The sequence below is a fragment of the Haematobia irritans genome, chromosome 4 (assembly GCF_050003625.1).
Source record: "Haematobia irritans isolate KBUSLIRL chromosome 4, ASM5000362v1, whole genome shotgun sequence".
Classification (NCBI taxonomy): Eukaryota; Metazoa; Arthropoda; class Insecta; order Diptera; family Muscidae; genus Haematobia; species Haematobia irritans.
The window spans coordinates 7,239,456-7,267,338 of record NC_134400.1 but is presented as its reverse complement, the minus strand read 5'-3'; the positions used below and the strand labels follow the sequence as shown (position 1 = coordinate 7,267,338).

General features: G+C 23.5%; 1 protein-coding gene across 5 annotated transcripts in view; it reads right to left on the bottom strand.

Moving 5' to 3' along the window:
* Positions 1 to 7,337: 7,337 nt before the first annotated feature.
* cmpy (crimpy) overlaps positions 7,338 to 27,883 on the bottom strand; it is a 465,170-nt gene continuing 444,624 nt past the window's right edge. For all 5 annotated transcript variants that reach the window (XM_075304859.1, XM_075304858.1, XM_075304861.1 and 2 more), the window contains one exon: positions 7,338 to 7,557. In XM_075304859.1, coding sequence (XP_075160974.1) covers positions 7,539 to 7,557 — 19 coding nt within the window. In that variant the 3' untranslated portion in view covers positions 7,338 to 7,538. The remainder of the gene's footprint in view (positions 7,558 to 27,883) is intronic.

Below are 27,883 nucleotides of genomic sequence, written 5' to 3'. Positions count from 1 at the left end.
GGGTATAGTTGACCAAACGTATATCGATTCTATTGACATAATCGGATAGGAATTCGTGGCGATAGGATTCAAAAATTATTGTAAAACAATTCTGTATAAGGAAAAATTGATATTTTATTAAAAAAAAAAATTAAATTAAATTCAAATTAAACAAAAAAAATTGAAAAAAAAAATAATTAGAACTTTAAATGATTCCATACAATTTTGATTATCAAAACAAAATTTAATCACAAAAGATATCAGTTGCTTGATTGAAGCAATTTCAAGTAAATATTAAATTTTGTAATTAAAAGCCAAACATATTTTTTTTTCTGCGTGAGACCAGCGACTTTTTTCGAATTTGTTTTAATTGCCAACGGTAAGACTACTTGAGATAATTTATCGAAATCAATTTTAAAGTAATTACAAGCACAGCTCTGACAAGACCACGATTTTGATTAACCGGCAAATAAATAATGTCATTATAAATAATGTCATTCTTTGGTGGCTGCAATATAAGAAATATTTTTGTTTTTCTTCCAATTAAAATATTGGTGGAGAGCCCATAATGCATATACACACCCAGAGAAGGAATATGATCACCTCAAACATGTTTTAAGAGCAAAATGTTATTTTTGGGTGGTGACCATGTAATATGGTTTTCGCAACCATGTTATTTTCTCGGAAATCATGTATCTGATTTCGGCAAGCAGGTTATATTTGACGAGAAAATAATATTTTAGTGACAAACATGCTACATGGTCACCATACAAAAATAACATTTTGCTCTTGAAACATGGTTGAGGTGATCATATTCCTTCTCTGCGTGCAGTCATCAGCAAAAGTCATTGCACCCATGTTAGCACATGCAAAGCAAAAACTACTTTCCTCCCAAAAGAATTTGTACACCAACGTATATTTCTTGAAATTTTCAAATTTAAGTAAAAAAAAAAATGGCGCCCGACGTGGGGCCCCATTTTTTTTGTCTAAACAAAACAAAAAAAATATAATTATGACATGTATAAAAACAGAAGCCAAAAGAAATAAATATTTGATATTCTTGTGTCGCGTAGAATTTTGTTTTGCTTGATCACAGTGGTCAAATATTTAACACACACACACATACAAAAAAAAAAATAATGGGCACATTAAATGAAGAACAAAAAAAAAAAAAATTAATGTACGCAATAATTTCAAAAATTCAAAGTTTAATATTATTCCATTGTGGTTTTTCTACCGACCACTGTAAGTGGAGCTATTAAGATTGGTATAAAATATTTTTCCATATTTCTTCCAATCACTTCGATTCGAATATAGTGACTGAGCTTGTTAGACAAATGCTTTAGATTGCAGAGCCGAAATTTTATACTCGATTTAAGATAGCTCCATTGTAATTACACACAAAAAAATAATTCTTTCCTCCCAAACGAAATTTTAGACAAAGTTCGTTTCTGATTTGCTTTTCGCTGTAAGGAAGTGTATTTGGAAGAAAAGTATATACTTTTTGTGATAAACGTTTATTCCATTCCTGGATGTAAAAACAATTTCATAAAGACTAACTCAAAAAAACAAAAAACATTGTTTTCTTGCTAGTTGCATTTGCCCTCACATCTTTCTCACATCCACGAGGTTTTTTATTTAGTTCTTAACACCTTTTCCTGTAATACCAACAATGTAGAAGAAATTATACGATTTTATAAATTTTTAAATTTTTTTTACCTTTCGCCTGGACGGAGAATCGAACCGCGGACCATGCACTTTGTAAGCCAACACACTAACCACTGAGCTATGTACCTGTTATGGTCATCAATAGATAATTATCCATATAAGTTATATTTATATAGCATAGCTTGCGGCGCCCACGAAACGCATAAACAAAGATTATTTAATAGAAACAAACATTTAGTTTGGCACCGTGGAGCAGTGGTTGCTACGTCCGACTTGCATGCCAAGGGTCGTGGGTTCGATCCCTGCTTCGACCAAGGTTTTTGTTTTGATTTTTTTTACATATATTCCAGATATGTTCAAAAGATTCCGAAAAAATGTTCAACATTACATTGTAGTATATTAAATTTTGAACTGTAAAATGTGTCTTATTAAAGACCTAAAGTCAGAAAAGAACAGTGTTTGATATAAACGAAATGGACTGTGTTGTTGTTTCAAAAATACCTTTTTTTATTGAAAAAATAAAAATTTTGTAACAAACGAATTTTTTTGGTGATAAAAGTTTAAAATTTTCGCAGCAATTCAAAAATCTCTAACAAAAGAAAAACGTTTTCGGTACACGTTTTCCAAACGTTTTTTTTTCTTTGCGTGTAGATTTTAATTTTTGTGAATTGGGTTATTTTGGGTTCTCTATGATCATAAAGTGAAACGAACCATATTCTGTTTGTTTTTTTTTTTTAAATCGATGTATATGATTGTTATTGTTAGTTGGATTTCAAATTTTGATCATTTGATAATATTTTCAATTAAATACTCCACAATACTCTTTTGGGATATCTGCAATATTAAAAGTTTTATGAATACAACCAAACCTCTCTGAAGTAGGCACTCACGGTCGCTTAAATTTTCTATAGAAATAAAATTTTCACAAATTTTCTATAGCAATAAAATTTTAACAAAATTTTCTATAGGAACAAAGTTTCGACAACATTTTTAAAAATAAACTTTTGAAAAATTCCTATAGAAATAAAATTTCGAAAAAAAATTTCTATAGCAATAAAATTTCGACAAAATTTTCTATAGAAATAAAATTTGCGAAAGAAATAAAATTTTGCAAACATTTTCTATAGCACAAAATTTCCACCAAATTATCTATAGAAATTAAATTTTGACAAAAATTTATTACAAACAAAATTTCTGCAAAATTTTCTATAGAAATAAAATTTTGAAAAAATTTTCGAAAGAAATAAAATTTTGACAAAATTTTCTACAGAAACAAAAATTTTGATAAAATGTTCTATAGAAACAAAAATTTTGACAAAACTTTCTATAGAAATAAAATTTAGACAAAATTTTCTATAGAAGCAAAAGTTTTGATAAAATTTTCTGCAGAAACAAAAATTTTGACAAAATTTTCTATAGAAATAAAATTGTGACAAAATTTTCTATAGAAACAAAAATTTTGACAAAATTTTCTATAGAAACAAAAATTTTGACAAATTTTTCTATAGAAACAAAAATTTTGACAAAATTTTCTACAGAAACAAAAATTTTGATATAATTTTCTATAGAAACAAAAATTTTGACAAAATTTTCTAGAGAAATAAAATTTTGACGAAATTTTCTATAGAAATAAAATTTTGACAAAATTTTCTATAGAAATAAAAATTTGACTAAATTTTCTACAGAAACAAAAATTTTGACAAAATTTTCTATAAAAATAAAATTTTGACAAAATTTTTATAAGAAATAAAATTTTGCAAACATTTTCTATATGTTTGACAAAATTTTCTATATGATAGTTTTGCTGCACGTAGAGGATGCTGATGAGGAATGTGGTAATTCCGAAACAGCTGTACATCCAACCATCTTGCAGTCTATAGGGGTTTGCCCAAATAAATTTGACAAGCATACTTTTCCTCTGTTGGTTAAGCTACACTTGTAGTTTAGTCAATGCATGGGTTTAAGCTGAAATCAAAAACAACAATGATTGAAGAGAAACTAACAATAAAAAACAAAACGAAATAAAATTTTGACAAAAAAAAAATAAAATTTTGCAAACATTTTCTATAGGAACAAAATTTCGACAAAATTATCTATAGAAATAAAATTTTAACAAAAATTTATTAGAAACAAAAGTTCTACAAAATTTTCTATAGAAATAAAATTTCTACAAAATTTTCTATAGAAACAAAAATTTTGACAAAATTTTCAAAAGAAATAAAATTTTGACAAAATTCCCAAAAGAAGTAACATTTTGCCAACATTGTCTAAAGGAATAAAGTTTCGAGAAAATTTTCTATAGAAATTATATTTTGACAAAATTTTCAAAAGAAATAAAATTTTGCAAACACTTTTCGTAGGAACAAAATTTCGACAAAATTTTCTATAGAAATATTATTTTGAAAAAAATTTTCTATTGTAAACACAAAATTAACGAAACTTCTTATAGAAATAAAATTTTGATAAAATAAAATTTAGAAAAAAATTCTATCGAAATAACATTTTTATAAAATTTTCTATAGCAATAAAATTTCGACAAAATTTTTTATAGAAATTATAATTTTTGCAAAATTTTCAAAAGAAATAAAATTTTGCAAACATTTTCTATAGCAACAACATTTCGACAAAATTATCTTTAGAAATGAAATGTTGACAAAAATTTATTAGAAACAAAATTTCTACAAAATTTTCTATAGAAATAAAATTTCTACAAAATTTTCTATAGAAACAAAGTTTCGACAAAATTTTCTATAGAAATAAAATTTTGACAAAATTTTCAAAAGAAGTAAAATTTTGCAAACATTTTCTATAGGAACAAAGTTTCGACAAAATTTTCTATAGAAATAATATTTTGACAAAATTTTCAAAAGAAATAAAATTTAGCAAATATTTTCTATATGAACAAAATTTCGACAAAATTTTCTATAGAAATATTATTTTGAAAAAATTTTCTATAGTAAACACAAAATTAACAAAATTTCCTATAGAAATAAAATTTTGACAAAATTTTCTATAGAAATAAAATTTAGAAAAAAAAAATTCTATCGAAATAACATTTTTATAAAATTTTCTATAGCAATAAAATTTCGACAAAATTTTCTATAGAAATCATAATTTTTGCAAAATTTTCTATAGAAATAAAATTTTCAAAAAAAATAAAATTTTGCAAACATTTTCTATAGGAACAAAATTTCGACAAAATTATCTTTAGAAATGAAATTTTGACAAAAATTTATTAGAAACAAAATTTCTACAAAATTTTCTAAAGAAATAAAATTTCTATAAAATTTTCTATAGAAACAAAGTTTCGACAAAATTTTCTATAGAAATAATATTTTGACAAAATTTTCAAAAGAAATAAAATTTAGCAAATATTTTCTATAGGAACAAAGTTTCGACAAAATTTTCTATAGAAATAATATTTTGACAACATTTTCAAAAGAAATAAAATTTAGCAAATATTTTCTATAGGAACAAAATTTTTCATAGGAATAAAATTTTGACAACAATTTATTAGAAACAAAATTTTCTATAGAAATAAAAGTTTGACAAAATTTTCAAAAGAAATAAAATTTTGCAAACATTTTCTATAGGAACAAAGATTCGACAAAATTTTCTATAGAAACAAAAATTTGACGAAATTTTCTATAGAAATAAAATTTTGATAAAATTTTCTATAGAAATTAGAATGTTTGCAAAATTTTCTATAGAAATAAAATTTTGACAAAATTTTCAAAAGAAATAAAATTTTTCAAACATGTTTTATAGGAACAAAATTTTCCATAGAAATAAAATTTTGACAAAAATTTTTTAGAAACAAAATTTGTACAAAATTTTCTACAGAAATAAAATTTGTACAAAATTTTCTATAGAAATAAAATTTTGCCAAAAATTTTTATAGAAATAAAACAGATAGCGAGGAAAGTAATAAATTTTCTGTTTGTAAGCACATCATTGGTAAAAGTAAAGATAAATAAAATGTTCGAAACATTTTAAATCCACAAAAAAAACAAAAGATTTTTTTTTTTTTTTTGTAATACTTTGCTTTTATTTTTTTTATTGAATTCATTGTGTTTTGTCTTTTTCTCTTAAATCAATATGTATTTATATATCATGGTTATTATTAATATATTTATTTATCAACTTAATATATTCCTTGTTTAATATAACATATAAGTATGTATATATATTTTTTTTCTTCTCGTGTATATATATTGTTTTGAAGATCAACATAATATCTCTTTAGGGGTTTACTCATTACAGTTTTTGAATAATATTAACCCATATAAACTTTATGCAGGCTCTTTGTCCTATTACCCCTTATAGGTATTATGTTGAAACCTTCAGATTTGTATATTGCATTAAGCTTAATTATTTTTATTATTTACACTTATTTTTCTATAAACATGTTTTTTCGTTTAAATATGTTTGGTTTTAATTATTCTTCTTATTTTTTTTTTTTTTGGTTACGACTCATTTCATTTAAGAAATAATTATAATAAATAGTTTTACATGGCTATGTTTATAGTTTTTATAAGTACTTGTTTATATATATAGACAAATATATGCATGATATTCATATAGAATAAGAAATATAGCTTAGAAAGGGTTTGATGGTAGGTTTTGAAGCTTATATACCCTGAACCATGGATTGAATAATTCTGAATTTTTATCACGACAGATATCAACAAACTTAGTCTTTTCCATGGTATTGAGTAAACAAATAAAAATATTATGGTACGGCCACACTGGGCAAATAATTGATAGAAATCGATAAAGATAACCAGCAAATGCTCATATTGGATATACGAGTATTTGTCAAAAACTTTATACAGTTTGACACTCATATTGGGCAAATATTTGCCTAGTGTGACAATACCCTTAAGCTTTTTTTTTTGATAGATCATATATGGAGAATCTAGGACTTGAAGCTTTTTAAGCTTTTATTAATTGATGAACATAAATTTGTTAAGTATATAAGCTGGATTTGTTTGGCTGAACTTTAAAAGCTTATGGAACATTAAAGCTTTCAAACTTCAAATGGTAATAAGGGGAAATGGAGTTTCTTGTTTCCGTTTTTATTTATTCTTTTATTTATTTTTTTTTTTTTTTTTGCAAATATTGTTATTGTTGGCTTATTTGTTTAATTGAAATATGGCATTTTAAACAGCTTATTACTATTGTCCGGTTATAAGTTAGCTTGTATTTCTTACAATCTCCTTTGATATTTATTCTCTTCTGGTAAAATTTTCAAATAATAAAACTTGTTTTTCCTTATGACAATATTTTGATATATTTTTTTTATTTTCGTTTATTAATGGACTTCCCATAAATCTTTTAACATATTGTATACTTTTGGTTTTGGTAATTAATATATGTTTTAGTTAACATTTAGTTTTAAATCTTTACATACCATTTTAAGGTGTTTGGGATTTTTTTTGTTTTAACTTTTTTTATAAAAAAGTTTTTGTTTTTTTTTTGGGATAAGCTTTATTATATATATTTTTTTATTTAACACTAATACATCAATATATTTAATTTGGTTTATATAGCATATATGTATATGTATATTTGTTATGAGTTTTCAGTTTTATAGTCCGTTTTAAGCTTTTTGTCTTTTTTGGTTTTTTGTTTATACAATACATTTATACAAAATGGAAAATTTGTGGTTGTTGTTACCAGTTGGTTTGTTTGTTTTTTGTTATTCTTCTGTTTATTCAAAAGCCTCCATTTATTACTTTTGGAGTATAAAGGGGTGGTCATTTATTGTTGCTTGGTTTTGTTGGTTTAGTTTTCCTGCAAATGATTTTGGTTTTTCATTGCGGGCTGCATTTTTTTCTTTGGAATGGGGAGGGAGGTTGGCTTAAGCTCTGCAAAAACTTTCAGCATTATTAGTCTACATCGTTGTCTCTGAAACGGTTAACAAAAAAGATAAATTAATTGATAAGTAATTTATGGTCAAATTCTAGCAAAAAAAAAACAGAATTATAAAAATTTTTACAAATTATAAAAATAAAAATTAACTTTAAAGAAAATCTTCTCATATTTTAGTTCTATCGTAGATTTTCAAAAAATTATTTCTATCGAAAATGTTTGTAAAATTTTATTTCTATCGAAAATTTTGTCAAACTTTTATTTCTATAGAAAATTTTTTCATAATTTTATTTCAATAGAGAATTTTTATAAAATTTTATTTCTATAGAAAATTTTTTCATAATTTTATTTCAATAGAGAATTTTTATAAAATTTTATTTCTATAGAAAATTTTTATAAAATTTTATTTCTATAGAAAATTTTAATACAATTTTATTTTAGCAAAATTTTATTTCTATAGAAAATTTTGTCAAAATATACAACATATTTATAAAATTGTATTTCTATAGAAAATTCTTAAAAAATTTTATTTTTTGCAAAATTTTATTTCTATAGAAAATTTTGTCAAAATTTTATTTCTATAGAAAATTTTGTCAAAATTTTATTTCTATAGAAAATTTTGTCAAAATTTTATTTCCATAGAAAATTTTGTCAAAATTTTATTTCCATAGAAAATTTTGTTTTATAGAAAGTTTTCTCAAAATTTTATGTCTATAGCAAATTTGTGCAAAATTTTATTTCTACAGAAAATTTTGTCAACATTTAATTTCTATAGAAAATTTTGTTAACATTTTATTTCAATAGAAAATTTTGTCAAAATTTTATTTCTATAGAAAATTTTTATAAAATGTTATTTCCATAGAAAATTTTTATAAAATTTTATTTTATTACATGTTAGCCTGATACCGAAACAGGCAATTGACGTCCACATGCATTATATCTAATTATACAATTATTTTTCGAGCTTTATGGACAGATATAGATTAAGGAACATGGTTAATAGAGCCATTGAAAAGAAAACGCCAGATACCAATCTATACACGCCTGGACTGTACATGTTTCGGTTCGGGCGAATGAACCTTTCCACAGCCTTTAGTATAGATCTGGCTGGGAGAGATAACTCAATTTTGGGCCCTTTATGCTAACTCCTTATGGAGAAAACATTTGGGAAATTTCCTCTTACAAATTGAATCATCTTTTCTCCCACTGTACATCATCTTTTCATATAACTTACAAGTCCCTTAATCTTATTTTTATTTCGTTTTGTTACATAGTAATGCAACAACACGAAATTTATTTTTAGAAAGCTAATTTGTTAGAATTCACCTAAGTGGTGAACAGTCGAACAATGCTTATTGTTTCTACAGTCAACTACAACATATGACAATTAACAGAAACTGGTTTCCAGGATACAACAACAATTCTAACGCGTACATTAGTCGTGTTTTTCCTAGTTTTACGACGGGCTCATCGTTGCTTAAAGGTTCATTCGCCCGAACCGAAACATGTACAGTCCAGGCGTGTATAGATTGGTATCTGGCGTTTTCTTTTCAATGGCTCTATTAACCACCCAACAAAAACTAGGTAACCACATCTCATTACAATTGACATTACCAGGAGTAAAGCTGTCATTACACGTTGCATTACATTGCGGCGAGTTATAATGACTAACTTGTAATGATAAAAATAAATACTTCTCGGTAGTTTTCGAATTGTTATTCTCAAATTTTTAGGCAGTTGTAGTTAATATAATTATTCACATAATCGAGCACTTACATAAAAAATAAAATAGAATATGTAATGTAAAGGCAATTCTGAAAATTTTTCCGTTAAGAATTTTTTATCACAAATATTTCATAATAATTGTGTTTAATGGCATTATCACATTATGTTTTAAATAAATGCTTTCTTATACCTCATTGACATTACACTTCCAAAATGCGCTTAAACTAAATTTCAAATGCCATTTGCCTTATAAAAAAGAGACTTAAAATCCACTTTTAGTAGATTTCGAACCTTATGTGAATTGGTTATTGGATATATTATAACGTAATTCACGAATCCAACTCCCTTAAACAACCTACATTTATTTCTATTTTAAGTGTGAAATTAATTTGAGTGTAATCTTATTTAGATTACTTATTAGATTTTTTGTTTATTTATACAATATTCTATTTCTATTCAAGTAGTTCTCCTATTACAGCACCACTCGCCATATTTTGATCCATTGTAATCGGCGATAGAAATCAATATTTTCGAGATTTGGTTGCCTGAGACAATAAGTGGCTATTTTGCAAGCTTTGGTGTATCTACGAATAAGTCATTACATATTAGGTGATTATATGCTTTAAATGCACTACTTATTTTATGCCCGAAAGTATGCCTGGGGAGAAGTACTTTCCTCCTAGGACATGCGTGTGTAAATGTAATCTGAAGCGATGCCAATTAATAAGTGGTTATTAATTTTGAAATAGGCTTACCTACAAGATTACCCGGTAATGAGAGTTTTTGCTGGGCATGTTCCTTAATCTATATCTGTCCATAAAGCTCGAAAAATAATTGTATAATTAGATAAAATTTTATTTCTATAGAAAATTTTGTTAAAATTTTATTTCTATAGAAAATTTTGATAAAATTTTATTTCTATAGAAAATTTTTATAAAATTTTATTTTAGCAAAATGTTGTTTCTATAGAAAATTCTTATAAAAATTTATTTTTGCAAAATTTTATTTCTAAAGAAAAATTTTATTTTTGCAAAATTTTATTTCTAAAGAAAATTTTGTCAAAATTTTATTTCTATAGAAAATTTTGTCAAAATTTTATTTCTGTTTTATAGAAAGTTTTCTCAAAATTTTATTTCTATAACAAATTTGTGCAAAATTTTATTTCTACAGAAAATTTTGTCAACATTTAATTTCTATAGAAAATTTTGTCAACATTTTATTTCGATAGAAAATTTTGTCAAAATTTTATTTCTATAGAAAATTTTTATAAAACTTCGTTTCTATAGAAAATTTTTATAAAATTTTATTTTAGCAAAATTTTATTTCTAGAAAAAATTTTGTCAAAATTTTATTTCTAGAAAAAATTTTGTCAAAATTTTATTTCTATAGAAAATTTTGATAAAATTTTATTTCTATAGAAAATTCTTATAAAATTTTATTTTTGCAAAATTTTATTTTTATAGAAAATTTTGTCAAAATTTTATTTCTATAGAAAATTTTGTCAAAATTGTATTTCTATAAAAAATTTTGATAAAATTTTATTTCAGCAAAATTTTATTTCTATAGAAAATTTTTATAAAATTTTATTTCTATAGAAAATTCTTATAAAATTTTATTTTTGCAAAATTTTATTTTTATAGAAAATTTTGTCAAAATTTTATTTCAATAGCAAAATTTGTCAAAATTTTATTTCTAAAGAAAATTTTGATAAAATTTTATTTCAGTAAAATGTTATTTCTATAGAAAATTTTTATAAAATTTTATTTCTATAGAAAATTCTTATAAAATTTTATTTTAGCAAAATTTTATTTCTGTAGAAAATTTTTATAAAATTTTATTTCTATAGAAAATTCTTATAAAATTTCATTTTTGCAAAATTTTATTTTTATAGAAAATTTTGTCAAAATTTTATTTCTACAAAATCAACAAAATTTTATTTCTATAGAAAATTTTTATAAAATTTTATTTCTATAGAAAATTCTTATAAAATTTTATTTTAGCAAAATTTTATTTTTGTAGAAAATTTTTATAAAATTTTATTTCTATAGAAAATTCTTATAAAATTTTATTTTAGCAAAATTTTATTTCTATAGAAAATTCTTATAAAATTTTATTTTTGCAAAATTTTATTTCTAAAGAAAATTTTGTCAAAATTTTATTTCTTTAGAAAATTTTGTTTTATAGAAAATTTTGTCAAAATTTTATTTCTGTTTTATAGAAAGTTTTCTCAAAATTTTATTTCTATAACAAATTTGTGCAAAAAAAATTTTATTTCAGCAAAATGTTATTTCTATAGAAAATTTTTATAAAATTTTATTTCTATAGAAAATTCTTATAAAATTTTATTTTAGCAAAATTTTATTTCTGTAGAAAATTTTTATAAAATTTTATTTCTATAGAAAATTCTTATAAAATTTCATTTTTGCAAAATTTTATTTTTATAGAAAATTTTGTCAAAATTTTATTTCTACAAAATCAACAAAATGTTATTTCTATAGAAAATTTTTATAAAATTTTATTTTAGCAAAATTTTTATAAAATTTTATTTTAGCAAAATTTTATTTCTGTAGAAAATTTTTATAAAATTTTATTTCTATAGAAAATTCTTATAAAATTTTATTTTAGCAAAATTTTATTTCTATAGAAAATTCTTATAAAATTTTATTTTTGCAAAATTTTATTTCTAAAGAAAATTTTGTCAAAATTTTATTTCTTTAGAAAATTTTGTTTTATAGAAAATTTTGTCAAAATTTTATTTCTGTTTTATAGAAAGTTTTCTCAAAATTTTATTTCTATAACAAATTTGTGCAAAATTTTATTTCTACAGAAAATTTTGTCAACATTTAATTTCTATAGAAAATTTTGTCAGCATTTTATTTCAATAGAAAATTTTGTCAAAATTTTATTTCTATAGAAAATTTTTATAAAATGTTATTTCTATAGAAAATTTTTATAAAATTTCGTTTCTATAGAAAATTTTTATAAAATTTTATTTTAGCAAAATTTTATTTCTATAGAAAATTTTGTCAAAATTTTATTTCTATAGAAAATTTTGATAAAATTTTATTTCAGCAAAATTTTATTTCTATAGAAAATTCTTATAAAATTTTGTTTTTGCAAAATTTTATTTTTTGAGAAAATTTTGTCAAAATTGTATTTCTATAGAAAATTTTGATAAAATTTTATTTCAGCAAAATTTTATTTCTATAGAAAATTTTTATAAAATTTTATTTCTATAGAAAATTCTTATAAAATTTTATTTTTGCAAAATTTTATTTCTGCAGAAAATTTTGTCAACATTTAATTTCTGTAGAAAATTTTGTCAAAATTTTATTTCAATAGAAAAATTTGTCAAAATTTTATTTCTATAGAAAATTTTGATAAAATTTTATTTCAGCAAAATTTTATTTCTATAGAAAATTTTTATAAAATTTTATTTCTATAGAAAATTCTTATAAAATTTTAATTTTGCAAAATTTTATTTCTACAGAAAATTTTGTCAACATTTAATTTCTATAGAAAATTTTGTCAAAATTTTATTTCAATAGAAAAATTTGTCAAAATTCTATTTGTATAGAAAATTTTGATAAAATTTTATTTCAGCAAAATTTTATTTCTATAGAAAATTTTTAAAAAATTTTATTTCTATAGAAAATTCTTATAAAATTTTATTTTAGCAAAATTTTATTTCTGTAGAAAATTTTTATAAAATTTTATTTCTATAGAAAATTCTTATAAAATTTTATTTCTATAGAAAATTTTGTCAAAATTTTAGTTCTATAGAAAATTTTGTCAAAATTTTGGTTCTATAGAAAAGTTGTGCAAAATTTTATTTCTATTCCATCTTTAATTTATTAAAAATTATTAATTATTGAGAATTGCTCTTAATCAATATGGAGCTATTATGAGCTTTATCTGGGTCAAACAAAACCCAAGGGCTTGGATTTAAATACCATAAACATTTTGAGATGATCATTAAATTTATCTTTAATTTGAAATCTATTTTTAATTTTCGCCTTCTATTCCATATTTAAAAACGATTCCAATGTGAACAAAAATAAATCTGTTATGAATAATGATTGCAATTAAGAAAACGTCAAATCTGAGAAACTTTTTCGTTGAGAACATTTAATTTTTCTTTTATTCCTTTTAGGTTTTTATACTGCATTTGACAACCTCTGTCGGATGACCATTCAAATATAATTTTCCAAGAAATTAATTATTAAACCGCTTGAGGAATAATGACCACAGGATGGAGGCGATAATTATCATTTGTGTGATTTCCTTTCCTTGTCTCTTATGCCTTCTATTTCCTAACTCACCATTTTACAGCCAAGTGAATTAATCATTGAAATTCAAGGTCAAGATAATGAGAAAACTCCCTGAAGGTTTTATCCTGTTTGGTCGTTTTTTTTCTCTTTGCCTCTATTTCCTTGTTTGCCGAGACAAAATTGGATAATTAGTTACAAGGCTATTTCTAGGGTGTCATAAATTTTCTTCATTTTGCCTTAGTAATTTACTAGATCAATATTTATTTGCTTAATTTTTTTAATGTTTTTGATTTGGTTGATTTTTAATTTAATTTGAGGGGATAGTAGAAGACATTTTTTTACGACGAGAGGTTAGAGGAATAGAGCTAAGGCATAGGATTTGTAAACCAAGGTTATATTCTCACTTAATTTTTACCCTTGTTTAAAAAGAAAATGTTTTATTTCTATAGAAAATTTTGTCAAAATTTTATTTCTATACAAAATTTTGTCAAAATTTTATTTCTATAGACAATTATGTTAAAATTTTATTTCTATAGAAAGTTTTGTCAAAATTTTATTTCTATAGAAAATTTTGTCAAAATTTTATTTTTATAGAAAATTTTATTTCTTTAGACAATTTTGTCAAAATTTTATTTCTATAGAAAATTTTGTCAAAATTTTATTTGTATAGAAAATTGTATCAATATTTTATTTCTACAGAAAATTTTGTCAAAATTTTATATCTATAGAAAAATTTATTTCTTTAGATAATTTTGTCAAAATTTTATTTCTATAAAAAAATTTGTCAAAATTTTATTTCTATAGAAAATTTTGTCAAAATTTTATTTCTATAGAAAATTATGTTAAAATTTTATTTCTATAGAAAGTTTTGTCAAAATGTTATTTCTATAGAAAATTTTGTCAAAATTTTATATCTATAGAAAATTTTATTTCTTTAGATAATTTTGTCAAAATTTTATTTCTTTAGATAATTTTGTCAAAATTTTATTTCTATAGAAAATTTTGTCAAAATTTTATATCTATAGAAAATGTTATTTCTTTAGATAATTTTGTCAAAATTTTATTTCTATAGAAAATTTTGTCAAAATTTTATTTCTATAGAAAATTTTGTCAAAACTTTGTTTCTATAGAAAACTTTGTCAAAATTTTATTTCTATGGAAAATTTTGTCAAAATTTTATTTCTATAGAAAATTTTGTCAAAATTTTATTTCTACAGAAAATTTTGTCAAAATTTTATTTCTATAGAAAATTTTGTCAAAATTTTATTTCTATAGAAAATTTTGTCAAAATTTTATTTCTATAGAAAATTTTGTCAAAATTTTATTTCTATAGAAAATTTTGTCAAAATTTTATTTCTACAGAAAATTTTGTCAAAATTTTATTTCTATAGAAAATTTTGTCAAAATTTTATTTCTACAGAAATTTTTGTCAAAATTTTATTTCTATAGAAATTTTTGTCAAAATTTTATTTCTATAGAAAATTTTGTCAAAATTTTATTTCTATAGAAAATTTCGTCAAAATTTTATTTCTATAGAAAATTTTGTCAAAATTTTATTTCTATAGAAAATTTTGTAAAAATTTTACTTCTATAGAAAATTTTGTCAAAATTTTATTTCTATAGAAAATTTTGTCAAAATTTTATTTCTACAGAAAATTTTGCAAAATTTATTTCCATAGAAAATTTTGTCAAAATTTTATTTCTATAAAAAATTTTGTCAAAATTTTATTTCTATAGAAAATTTTGTCAAAATTTTATTTCTATAGAACATTTTGTCAAAATTTTACTTCTATAGAAAATTTTGTCAAAATTTTATGTCTAGAGAAAATGAAAATATATCTCTTTCATTTGCCTCAAGTTTTCATTTTGAAAGTGACACCCATACAAAATATCCCCTCTAAGGTCGCACAATGGTGATAAATTAAAAATTCTTAAAATATTCATGAATGGAATTTTATGCGGTCCTTGGATTTTCATAATGCGCCATGTTACTTAAGATAATAAATTTTAGAGATTATTAACTTGAGGCAATGATGCAGTTTGTGGGCTATTTAAGACTATGCTGGGTTTGAACAGAAATTCCTGTGGCGATTCAGAAGTCAGGCATTCAAGTTTACTTAATGGCGATAAACTTAATGTAAAGTGATAATTGAGGAAGGGAGTGTTGAAGATAATAGCAAAGGAATTGTTTAGAAAAAAACTGTAATAAGAGACAATATTTAGGGGGGAAAAGGGGTTGGTTTCAATTTCCAATGAACTAAGAAAAATGTTGAGTTAGGTCCTGACAAACCTCATACATCCTGCACTTTGCAGAGGTTCTTTTAATAGATTAAAAACTGAATTTAAAAATTTTGGAAATCTAAGGCACATCCGTTTGCTGGCCATATGAAAGTCACGGAAGTTTCATTTTCAAATGTATTTTCTCTTTTTTTAGGATAGGTCATTGGATATTTATATTGAAAGTGAATTTGTAGAAATTCCTCGAAATTAATACCCTTGGCAAAGCGTTGAGCTTTTCGTGACTATTTCCCAGAATTCAAAATAAATATTTTTGTATTTTTGTTTTATCCCTTACGTGGGTGAACTCACTGAGGATTGGATTGGTGGTCTTGTACCTTTCATTCATGCCATATTTCTTTGTTCGTTTTAATATATCATCAATCATAGGCACTTGAGTGCATACTAGGAAAATTAAAAAAAATCTATATACATACTATTGCACTTATAACCTTTACAATAAATATAAAGAAGAACAAAAGAATTTATATGTAAGTTTTGCAAAATATCAAACTACTAGAAATTATACTGAAAACAATTAATTAAGTGATATTAAGGATTACGTGTAATTTAAAAAATATAAATGACAGATTACTTTAAAATAATGAAATTTTAAATAAGTATAAGGTTTATAATTTTCTGAAAATTTTATTTCTATTAAAAATTTTCTCAAAATTTTATTTATCTAGAAAATTTCGCCAAAATTTTATTTCTATTTAGTCAATATTTTATTTCTATAGAAAATTTTCCCAAAATTTTATTTCTACAAAAAATTTCGTCAAAGTTTTATTTTTATAGAACAATTTGTCAATATTTTATTTCTATTGAAAATTTCGTCAAAATTTCATTTCTATAGAAAATTTTCTCAAAATTTTATTTCTATAGCAAATTTAGTCAATATTTTATTTCTATAGAAAATTTTCTCAAAATTTTATATCTATACAAATTTTATTTCTATAGCAAATTTAGTCAATATTTTATTTCTATAGAAAATTTTCCCAAAATTTTATTTCTATAAAAAATTTCGTCAAAATTTTATTTTTATAGAACATTTTGTCAAAATTTTATTTCTATCGATAATTTCGTCAATATTTTATTTCTATAGCAAATTTAGTCAATATTTTATTTCTATAGAAAATTTTCTCAAAATTTTATTTCTATAAAAAATTTCGTCAAAATTTTATTTTTATAGAACATTTTATCAAAATTTTATTTCTATTGAAAATTTCGTCAAAATTTTATTTCTATAGAAACTTTTCTCAAAATTTTATTTCTATAGCAAATTTAGTCAATATTTTATTTCTATAGAAAATTTTCCCAAAATTTTATTTCTATAAAAAATTTCGTCAAAATTTTATTTTAATAGATCATTTTGTCAAAATTTTGTGATATTAAGGATTACGTGCAATCTACAAAATATAAATGACAAATTACTTAAAAAAATGAAATTTTAACTAAGATAAGGTTTATAATTTTCTCAAAATTTTATTTCTATTGAAAATTTTATTTATATAGAAAATTTCGCCAAAATTTTATTTCTATACCAAATTCAGTCAATATTTTATTTTTATAGAAAATTTTCCCAAAATTTTATTTCTATAAAAAAAAATTTCGTCAAAATTTTATTTTTATAGAACATTTAGTTAATATTTTATATTATAGAAAATTTTCTCAAAAGTTTATTTCTATAAAAAAAATTTTATAGAACATTTTGTCAAAATTTTATTTCTACAGAAAATTTTGTTAAAATTTTATTTCTATAGAAATTTTGTCAAAATTTTATTTCTATAGAAATATTGTCAAAATTTTATTTCTATAGAAAATTTTGTCAAAATTTTATTTCTATAGAAAAATTGTAAAAACCCTTTTAGTTAGAGTGGAATATTTTGCAAAATCTATCAAAACATCAAGAATTCTAACAATCTACCAAACAATAAAAAATCTAACATTTTTGGTTGAATTTTACCAACTGTGGCAACCGTGATTGATATCGTGGTATATTGGTGGTCATTGTGCGGTAGATATGAAGCGAGAAACCTGCTTTCTAAGCATTTCTTGGTTTACGCGTGTTGAGACCTGTTGCAATGCCCATGATCTGTGGCCAAAATGTTTGCATGCCCAGGTCTTCAATACTGTCTTTAGGACATTTGCCCGATAACATTGGGCCACAGTCGATGAATAAGAGCGGGAAGTGACCAACGGTCGTTAAGGCATCGCACGCCATTGCCATAGGCGGCGCTTGAGTTCTGGTGGCATCTGGAAAGTGTAAATTTCCCAGTGACCTCATTGACCAATCGTTTTATTCGTTCACAAACTCCTCACTTTGGAATCGCTTTTCATCGGAGGCAACAAAATTCGGTAACTGGCCACATTCGAGCAACCGATGCAACTTGCCTTGGCTGTTTTGGAGTTCAACGTTTTTGTGCATCTCTGAGCTCTGGCTCTGTTTGCAACTTTAACAGCTTATATCATGGAAAAATGCTATTGGTATTTTTAATTGCCCTGACTTCACTATTTTATTTCCCTGGTGTTTTGTCCTTTGCACTAGAGATTTCTAGTGTTTGAAATTCCAAATAATTTAGATAGTGAATCGTTAACATCATCATCCTCGTCATCAATTCCATGAGAACTTTATACCAAACAGTTGAGTGCAGCCCTTCATTTATTTATAGATAAAATCGAATGAAATGTTGTTCGTTGTATCAAACAAAAAAAAAAAAAAAAAAAAAAACGAGTGGCAGTAACAACGATTATCCATTATTGGGACAAATTGTTTAGTAACACAAATCCGGGATAAAAAAGTGACTACACTGAAAAAAGAAATATTGTCGTGAGGCCAAAGATTTTTTGTCTTATAATAGGAATGGCTTTTTAGCAACATCATTTCTACTTGAAGTCGAGTCTGAATTTGGAAACTTAAGTTGTCGTTAACACGTTTTAAAGGACTTTGATAGCTCATGAGGAAAAAACAGAAAAGACGAATAAAATCCTAGTATCAAGTACGCAAAACTCCTATAGAAAATTATGTAAACATTTTATTTCTATAGAAATTTTATTTCTATACAAAATTTTGTCAAAATTTTATTAGTATAGAAAATTTTGTCACAATTTTATTTCTATATAAAATTTTTCAAAATTTTATTTCTATAGAAAATTTTGTCAAAAATTTTTTTTCTATAGAAAATTTTGTCAAAATTTTATTTCAATAGCAAATTTTGGCAAATTTTATTTCTATAGAAAATTTTGTCAAAATTTTATTTCTATAGAAAATTTTGTTAAAATTTTATTTCTATAGAAAATTTTGTCAAATTTTTATTTCTATAGAATATTTTGTCAACATTTTGTTTGTATAGAAAATTTTGTCAACATTTTATTTCTGTAGAAAATTTTGTCAAATTTTTATTTCTATAGAATATTTTGTCAAAATTTTATTTGTATAGAAAATTTTGTCAAAATTGTATTTCTTTGGATTTCCTGATTGGATATCTCAAATCATACGATTTGAAGCGATACAACGACAAATAACCTTGTAGAGTATCTTTCATTACAATTGTTCGATATGTGTATCACTCTATAGGAACCCAAATTACTAAATTTCCAAAATCACCCATAAAGAGCATATTTTTTGGTATAAATTTCCATTAAATCATATCGCCTTTAAAAGCTCTAAAGACCCTGGAGTTAAATTAAATTGCACAAATAAACCCATGATTTTGTTTAATATACTCATGAACTCAACGGAAATTTGGTGGTTTTCGGACACACTAAAATGTCCCTAATGAAATAGACCAATACAAAAAAAAAAAAAAAAAACAAAAACAATGCCATCAGCATTCTGTGGCATTGCCCACTGAAAATATCTACATCCCTCGTTTGGCTGTCAACAATCCCATTGGACTTTGGTAATGGTCATGTACATCTACCATTAATGGTTCAATTAAGAGTACTGAATGCAAAAAAAAAAAAAATGATGACAAACCAAACAATTGCATGAAAAACAAATCGAAACATTTTTTTTTGAAATGTCCCAAAAAATATAATTGAACAAAATGGTGGCAAAGTATGTGCTGCAATATTAAACAAAATATCAATAATATTTAAAATTAAATGGATTGCTTGCGACTTTTCGTTAAATGACGTAATAATTTAAAGTAGTTTGTAAAATTTATTTATTTTAATTGAATTTAAATTATTATTTTAACTCACCTATACAATAGGTGATTTACAAGTTTATAATTTATAATCATTTTTATGTGGAAAATGTTTTTCCAAAATGAAAATTAAATTTCTTATTTATTTATAAATTTTTAAACTTTGCTATATCTACTTCATAATAAATTTATATTTTCTGGTATTGGATAAACTTTTTGAAAAGTTTTTAATTATTTACCATTTGCCTTAACCGTATTACGGCCATAAACGTAACAGCAAAGTCAATGCACGAGTATACGTAAAAGTAGTTCAGATTAGGTTCAATGAACCCCATTGGAAAATATAAACGATTGTTTGTATAGGCCCATAAGGGTATTTTGAAAGCAACTTGATTGCAAATTTATTGTGTAAATTTCACCATTACACAAAACGAAGAAAGAAAAAAACACAAAATTATGTTTGTTTAAAAAAATGTTAAAGCATACCTTAGGGAGCTATAACCAGACGCTTGGTAATAAGAATGACTTGATTTAGTTTAGGTCCCTATAATGGAAAATATCTTAAATAAAATTGCCATTTGAGGTTTCATATAGGATGATTACACAGTTTTGTGATAACATTTTATGTTGTATTCACATGTCAGTGAATTCAAAATAATTTATATCGGCCCCTTAACATATGCTACATTAAATGTTTGGTAAATGTTAAGTTTATGGTAAGAAGAAAAATATTTCGGAGACCCTTGCAATGAAGCGACTTTTAATTTTATTTATTGAGTTTTAGGGCAATGATTACTGCAATTGATTTATAAATTTTTGGCATGTGATGTTCATTATCACCCCACACTACCAAGGAGATGTTAATTGATGGTCTTTAAATATCCATATAACTCTATCTGCTATCTTAAGTAGAATTCTACTAAAAATGGTATATTTTTTTAATTGATAGAAGTAAAATCTTGACAACAATCGAAGCGAAAAATTTACAAAATTTTCTATTAAAATAAAATTTTGACAAAATTTTCTATAGAAATAAAATTTTGACAAAATTTTCTATAGAAATAAAATTTTGACAAAATTTTCCATAGAAATAAAATTTTGCCAAAATTTTCTATAGAAATGAAATTTTGACAAAATGTTTTATAGAAATGAAATTTTGACAAAATTTTCTATAGAAATAAAATTTTGACAAAATTTTGAGAAAATTTGCTATAGAAATAAAATTTTGAGAAAATATTCTATAGAAATGAAATTTAGACAAAATTTTCTATAGAAATAAAATTTGGACAAAATTTTCTATAGAAATAAAATTTTGACAAAATTTTCTATAAAAATAAAATTTTGAGAAAATTTTCTATAGAAATAAAATTTTGACAAAAATTTCTACAGAGATAAAACTTTTGACAAAATTTTCCATAGCAATAAAATTTTGACAAAATTTTCTATAGAAATACAATTTTGACAAAATTTTCTATAGAAATAAATTGTTGACAAAATTTTCTATAGAAATGAAATTTTGACAAAATTTTCTATAGAAATAAAATTTTGACAATATTTTCGATAGAAATGAAATTTTGACAAAATTTTCTATAGAAAGAAATAAAATTTTGAAAAAATTCTATAGAAATAATATTTTTACAAAATTTTCTACAGAAATAAAATTTTGACAAAATTTTCTATGGAAATAAAATTTTGACAAAATTTTCTATAGAAATAAAATTTTGACAAAAATTTTTTATAGAAATACAATTTTGACAAAATTTTCTATAGAAATGAAATGTTGACAAAATTTTCTATAGAAATAAAATTTGGACAAAATTTTCTATAGAAATAAAATTTTGACAAAATTTTCTATAAAAATAAAATTTTGAGAAAATTTTCTATAGAAATAAAATTTTGACAAAAATTTCTACAGAGATAAAACTTTTGACAAAATTTTCCATAGCAATAAAATTTTGACAACATTTTCTATAGAAATACAATTTTGACAAAATTTTCTATAGAAATAAATTGTTGACAAAATTTTCTATAGAAATGAAATTTTGACAAAATTTTCTATAGAAATGAAATTTTGACAAAATTTTCTATAGAAATAAAATTTTGACAATATTTTCGATAGAAATTAAATTTTGACAAAATTTTCTATAGAAAGAAATAAAATATTGAAAAAAATTCTATAGAAATAATATTTTTACAAAATTTTCTACAGAAATAAAATTTTGACAAAATTTTCTATAGAAATAAAATTTTGACAAAATTTTCTATAGAAATAAAATTTTGTCAAAAATTTCTACAGAGATAACATTTTTGACAAAATTTTCTATAGAAATGAAATTTTGACAAAATTTTCTATAGAAATAAAATGTTGACAAAATTGTCTATAGAAATAAAATTTTGACAAAATTTTCTATAGAAATGAAGTTTTGACAAAATTTTCTATAGAAATAAAATTTTGACAAAACTTTCTTTAGAGATAAAATTTTTGACAAAAATTTCTACAGAAACAAAATTTTGACAAAATTTTCTATAGAAATAAAATTTTGACAAAATTTTCTATAGAAATAAAATTTTGACAAAATTTTCTATAGAAATAAAATTTTGACACCATTTTCTATAGAAATAAAATTTTGTCAAAATATTCTGTAGAAATAAAATTTTCTATAGAAATAAAATTTTCTAAAGAAATAAAATTTTCTATAGAAATAAAATTTTGACAAAATTTTCTATAGAAATAAAATTTTGACAAAATTTTCTATGGAAATAAAATTTTGACAAAATTTTCTATAGAAATAAAATTTTGACAAAATTTTCTATAGAAATAAAAATTGGACATAATTTTCTATAGAAATGAAATTTTGACAAAATTTTGTATAGAAATAAAATTTTGAGAAAATTTGCTATAGAAATAAAATTTAACAAAATTTTCTGTAGAAGTAAAATTTTGACAAAATTTTCTGTAGAAATAAAATTTTGACAAAATTTTCTATAGAAATAAAATTTTGATACAATTTTCTATAGAAATAAAATTTTGACAAAATTTTCTATAGAAATAAAATTTTGACAAAATTTTCTATAGAAATAAAATTTTGACAAAATTTTCTATAGAAATAAAATTTTGACAAAATTTTCTATAGAAATAAAATTTTGACACCATTTTCTATAGAAATAAAATTTTGTCAAAATATTCTGTAGAAATAAAATTTACTATAGAAATAAAATTTTCTATAGAAATGAAATTTTCTATAGAAATAAAATTTTGACAAAATTTTCTATAGAAATAAAATTTTGTTTTGTTTTGTTATTGTTGGTTTTGTTCTTTAAGCATTGTTGTTGTTTTTTTGTTTATTTCAGCTTAAAACCATACATTGACTAAACTACAAGAGTAGCTTAACCAACAGAGGAAAAGAATGTTTGTCAAATTTATTTGGGCAAAGCCCTATAGACTGCAAGATGGTTGGATGGACGCACGTTTCGGAATTACCACATTCCTCATCAGCATCCTCTACTTGCAGCAAAACTATCAACCAATTATCAGAATAAATTCAGGCAGTTTATTAAACCCAACAAAAACCACACTTGAACCCTCCGAAAAAAGGTTTTACATTGATAGCCGGCTTATGCCGAAATAAATTCGAAACAAACATATCTCTTTTCCTATGCCACTGTCAAATCATCGATTTGAATTCACATGGCTGGGTTTAAAATTTTGTCAAAATTTCATTTCTATAGAAAATTATGTCCAATTTTTATTTCTATAGAAAATTTTGTCAAAATTTTATTTCTTGTTGTTTTTTTATTTCAGCTTAAAACCATACAGTGACTAAACTACAAGAGTAGCTTAACCAACAGAGGAAAAGAATGTTTGTCAAATTTATTTAGGCAAAGCCTTATAGACTGCAAGTTTCGGAATTACCACATTCCTCTTCAGCATCCTCTACAGGCAGCAAAACTATCAATCAATTATCAGAATAAATTCGGGTAGTTCACTAAACCCAAAGTGAACCACACTCGAACCTTTCGAAAAAAGGTTTGATAGTTGGCCCTTGTCTAAATAAATCTTTGTACAAACCTATCTCTTTCCCTTTGCCACTGTCAAATCATCGATTTGAGTGCAGTTGGCTGGGTTTATTTTGAGTGTGCTTTCTGATTTTACAGTGGCAAAGGAAAAGAGATGTGTTTTGATAAAATTTTCGATAGAAATTCGAATTTAATGCTATTTCTCAATTTTATCCAGATATATATTCCTTAGGCTTATAATCGAACTTTCCATCGTCTTACAAATGGAATGGTTAAGAAATGATACAAGATATTCCTTGGTAAAAAAACGCAAAAAAATTAACCAAATTAATTCATGACACTATTTGTAGTCTTTTGTGGTCAATGTTGTTTTTCCTATATGAAAAGACCAAAAAGTCTTGTTTGTTTGAGATGAATAAAATTTGTGCACTACTTTTACTCTTAGGTGTCCATACTTCAAGATAAAAAGAGCTTTGCTCTTTACAACAATAAGAAAGTGGGAATTCAAGACATCTTGTATCACAATCACAATCCTCTTTTACACAAACAAAACGCAAAAAATTCACAGCCAATGGTGTTTTTTTCTACATTTTGCCTCATCCAATTTGCATAACAAATGTAAGATATAAGCACTATGACCTTGTCCGAATAACAATAGATTTTGGTGAGAAAAGCACAATGATAGAGTAAGGAATAATGCAAAATATTATATGACCAGCAACGTGAGTACACTGAAAAAAGCAAGGCGACAAGTTTAACAGACATTAAGCGTTACGCACCAGCAAATTTTTTTCAAATTTTTTTGGAAACACTAGACAAGGGTTGGCTTGTGAATATTAGTATGGTTTAGTTAAAGTTGCTCCAATATGAGAAAGAAAAATTATGCACTAATAAAGCATAACGATAAACTAAATTCGTATATCCGCAGAATTTCTTAATTTTTTTTTTTTGAGTGCATGCACTTTAAACTGGTATAGGGTTTATAAAAACGCCGAAATCTTTCCATTATATCAATGTACATTGAACACAATATCACCAAGGAATAGCCAAAGAGAGAAATGCGAAGATGAACCATTGTGCAAATATCTAAGGCATACGTAATAAAATATGCCCCCTGAGGTAGTGTCTGATGACTGGCAGGGGAGATTGATGTGAAACTTGAGTAGAGCTCGTATTTCATTCTCATTCTTTTTCTTCTCCTTCTCCTTCGTGTTTTTGTTCGCATTCAAGTGAAACCACACATAAACTTTTCATTTTGTTCCTATTTGCCATAAGGCTTTCTTGTATTTCGTATATACGCAGTGTGTGTATGTGTGTATTTGTGTTTGTGTGTGTGTTTGTGTATGTTGCCATGGAATAGACAAATTGAGATTATGTAAATATATCCGGCATAAATCTTGGTTCTAGAACCTAAAACTGCTTAAGTGTGTAGGTTTTAAAGTATGTTAGGAAAATATTGGTCTTGACCTTCTTTCCCGAAAGTGAAGAGAGTATTCGAAACTAAATATAATCAAGGCTTTGATAGATGAACAAATAATACTGAGTAATAATAAATAGCTTCCGGAATTTTATTAATATCTCACATTAAGCCTTCTTAATTGCTAGGTGTATGAAGTTGGATTAATCAAACAAAAAATCGCCTTAAAGTATGCTACAAAAGTTGGCCAGCAAATAAATATGGGTAGGGCGGAAATCTTATATTCCGTTTATTATTATGATTGGCAAAATAGGGTTTTCCTCAAAGGCCTTAGGTCATAGCGTTCTTTATTCTAAAGACGCTTTTAAGGCTTCAATCACGGGGATTTGGAGATTAAAGTTACGGTTAACTTCATTTATAAAGGGCTTTGGCGAATGAAACGAATAAATTAACAATTTCCTATTATCAAATTGTTAACCTAAATTAAAAAAAAATGCCGATTATATGTACACTGAAAAAAATTGTGGTGAGGCCCAAGATTTCATGTCCTTAAAATACAAATGCCTCTAAAATAGAAAACGCATTTTTTTGATTTACCCCCCTTTTCACGAAGCTCCGTTAGCGAAATTTTAAACCATACTATGGACATATCTGTCATCTTGACTATATATTCCATATGCCAGTTAGGAACTTAATTGCTGAAAAATTTTCAGTTAAAGTTAACCGGAGCGAAGATATTCTCAATTCACTTCCTGTTAATTAGGAGTTAAAGCCTAACAGAGGTACATGAAAAAGGTCGTTAAAGTTGTTTTCCTTGTCCAAAAGTCCATAAACTTCTCAATGAAGTCGTTTTGTCCGTACAGTTGTGGATACAAAATATGATTCGAATAATGAGGTCATTGCCGTCATGACCCATTTGCAGATCACGAGATTTTTTTTTTCAGGCAGGTCAAAAAGTTGGAGCCTCTCAATTTAAAAGGCGGCCATAAGCCTGTTTGCGTATATTCCCAGTAAAATCTTGCAAAAGAGTAAAAATAGAGTTTACTCTCTTTGCTAAAATTAGCATAAATGTACGCGAACGCCATTCAGTCACAGTTGCCTCTCGTGCCAAAAATAATCTATTAAAAATTTGAAGAAAATATTAACGAAAATACTACCAAACAAGAAATTCTTATTTTGCAAGATTTTATTTCTATAGAAAATTTTCCTAAAATTTTATTTCTATAGAAAATATTTTCCAAATTTTGTGTCTATAGAAAATTTTCTCAATTTTTTTTTAGAAAATTTTGTTAAAATTGTATTTTGTAGAGCAAATTTGTCAAAATATTATTTTTTTATAGAAACCAAAAAATTTATTTCTATAAAAAATTTTCTCAAAATTTTTTTTTTTTATAAAAAAATTATCCAAATTTTATATCTATCGAAAATTTTCTCAAAATGTTATTTCTTTAACAATTTTGTGAAAATTTTATTTCTATAGAAAATTTTCTCAAAATTTTATTTCTACAGCGAATTTTGTCAAAATTTTATCTCTATAGAAATTTTATCAAAATTTTATTTCTATAGAAAATCTCGTCAAAATTTTATTTCTATAACCTTTTTTTTATTAAATTTCATTTCTATAGGAAATTTTGTTAAAATTTTTTTCTATAGGAAATTTTGTCAAAAATTTTTTCTATAGGAAATTTTGTCAAAATTTTTTTCTATAGAAAATTTTGTCAAAATTTTATTTCTATAGAACATTTTGGCAAAATTTTCTTTGACAAAATTTTATTTCTATAGAAAATTTTATAAATTTTTTTTCTATAAAAAATTTTGTCAAAATTTTATTATTTATAGAAAATTTTTTCAAAATTTTATTTTTAACAGCAAATGTTGTAAAAATTTTATTTTTTATAGAAAATGTTGTCAATTATTTATTTTCAGTAAAAATTTTTTATTATAGGGTACTTTTGTCCAACTTTTATTTCTATAGAAAATGTTGTTAAAATTTTATTTCTATGGAAATTGTTCTCAAAATTTTATTTCTATAGAAATTTTTGTCAAAATTATATTTCTATAGAAAATTTTGTCAAAATTTTATTTTTATAGAAAATTTTGTCAAAATTTTATTTCTATAGAAAATTTGGTCAAAATTTTATTTCTATAGAAAATTTGGTCAAAATTTTATTTCTATAGAAAATTTGGTCAAAATTTTATTTCTATAGAAAATTTGGTCAAAATTTTATTTCTGTAGAAAATCTCGTCAAATCTCGTCTATTAAATGTCAATTTTTTTATTTTCAGTAAAAATTTTTTATTATAGGGAACTTTTGTCAAACTTTTATTTCTATAGAAAATGTTGTTAAAATTTTATTTCTATAGAAAATTTAGTCAAAATTTTATTTCTATAGTAAATGTGGTCAAAATATTATTTCTATAGAAAATTTTGTCAAAATTTTATTTCTATAGAAAATCTTGTCAATTGGTTGATAGTTTTGCTGCAAGTAGAGGATGCTGATGAGG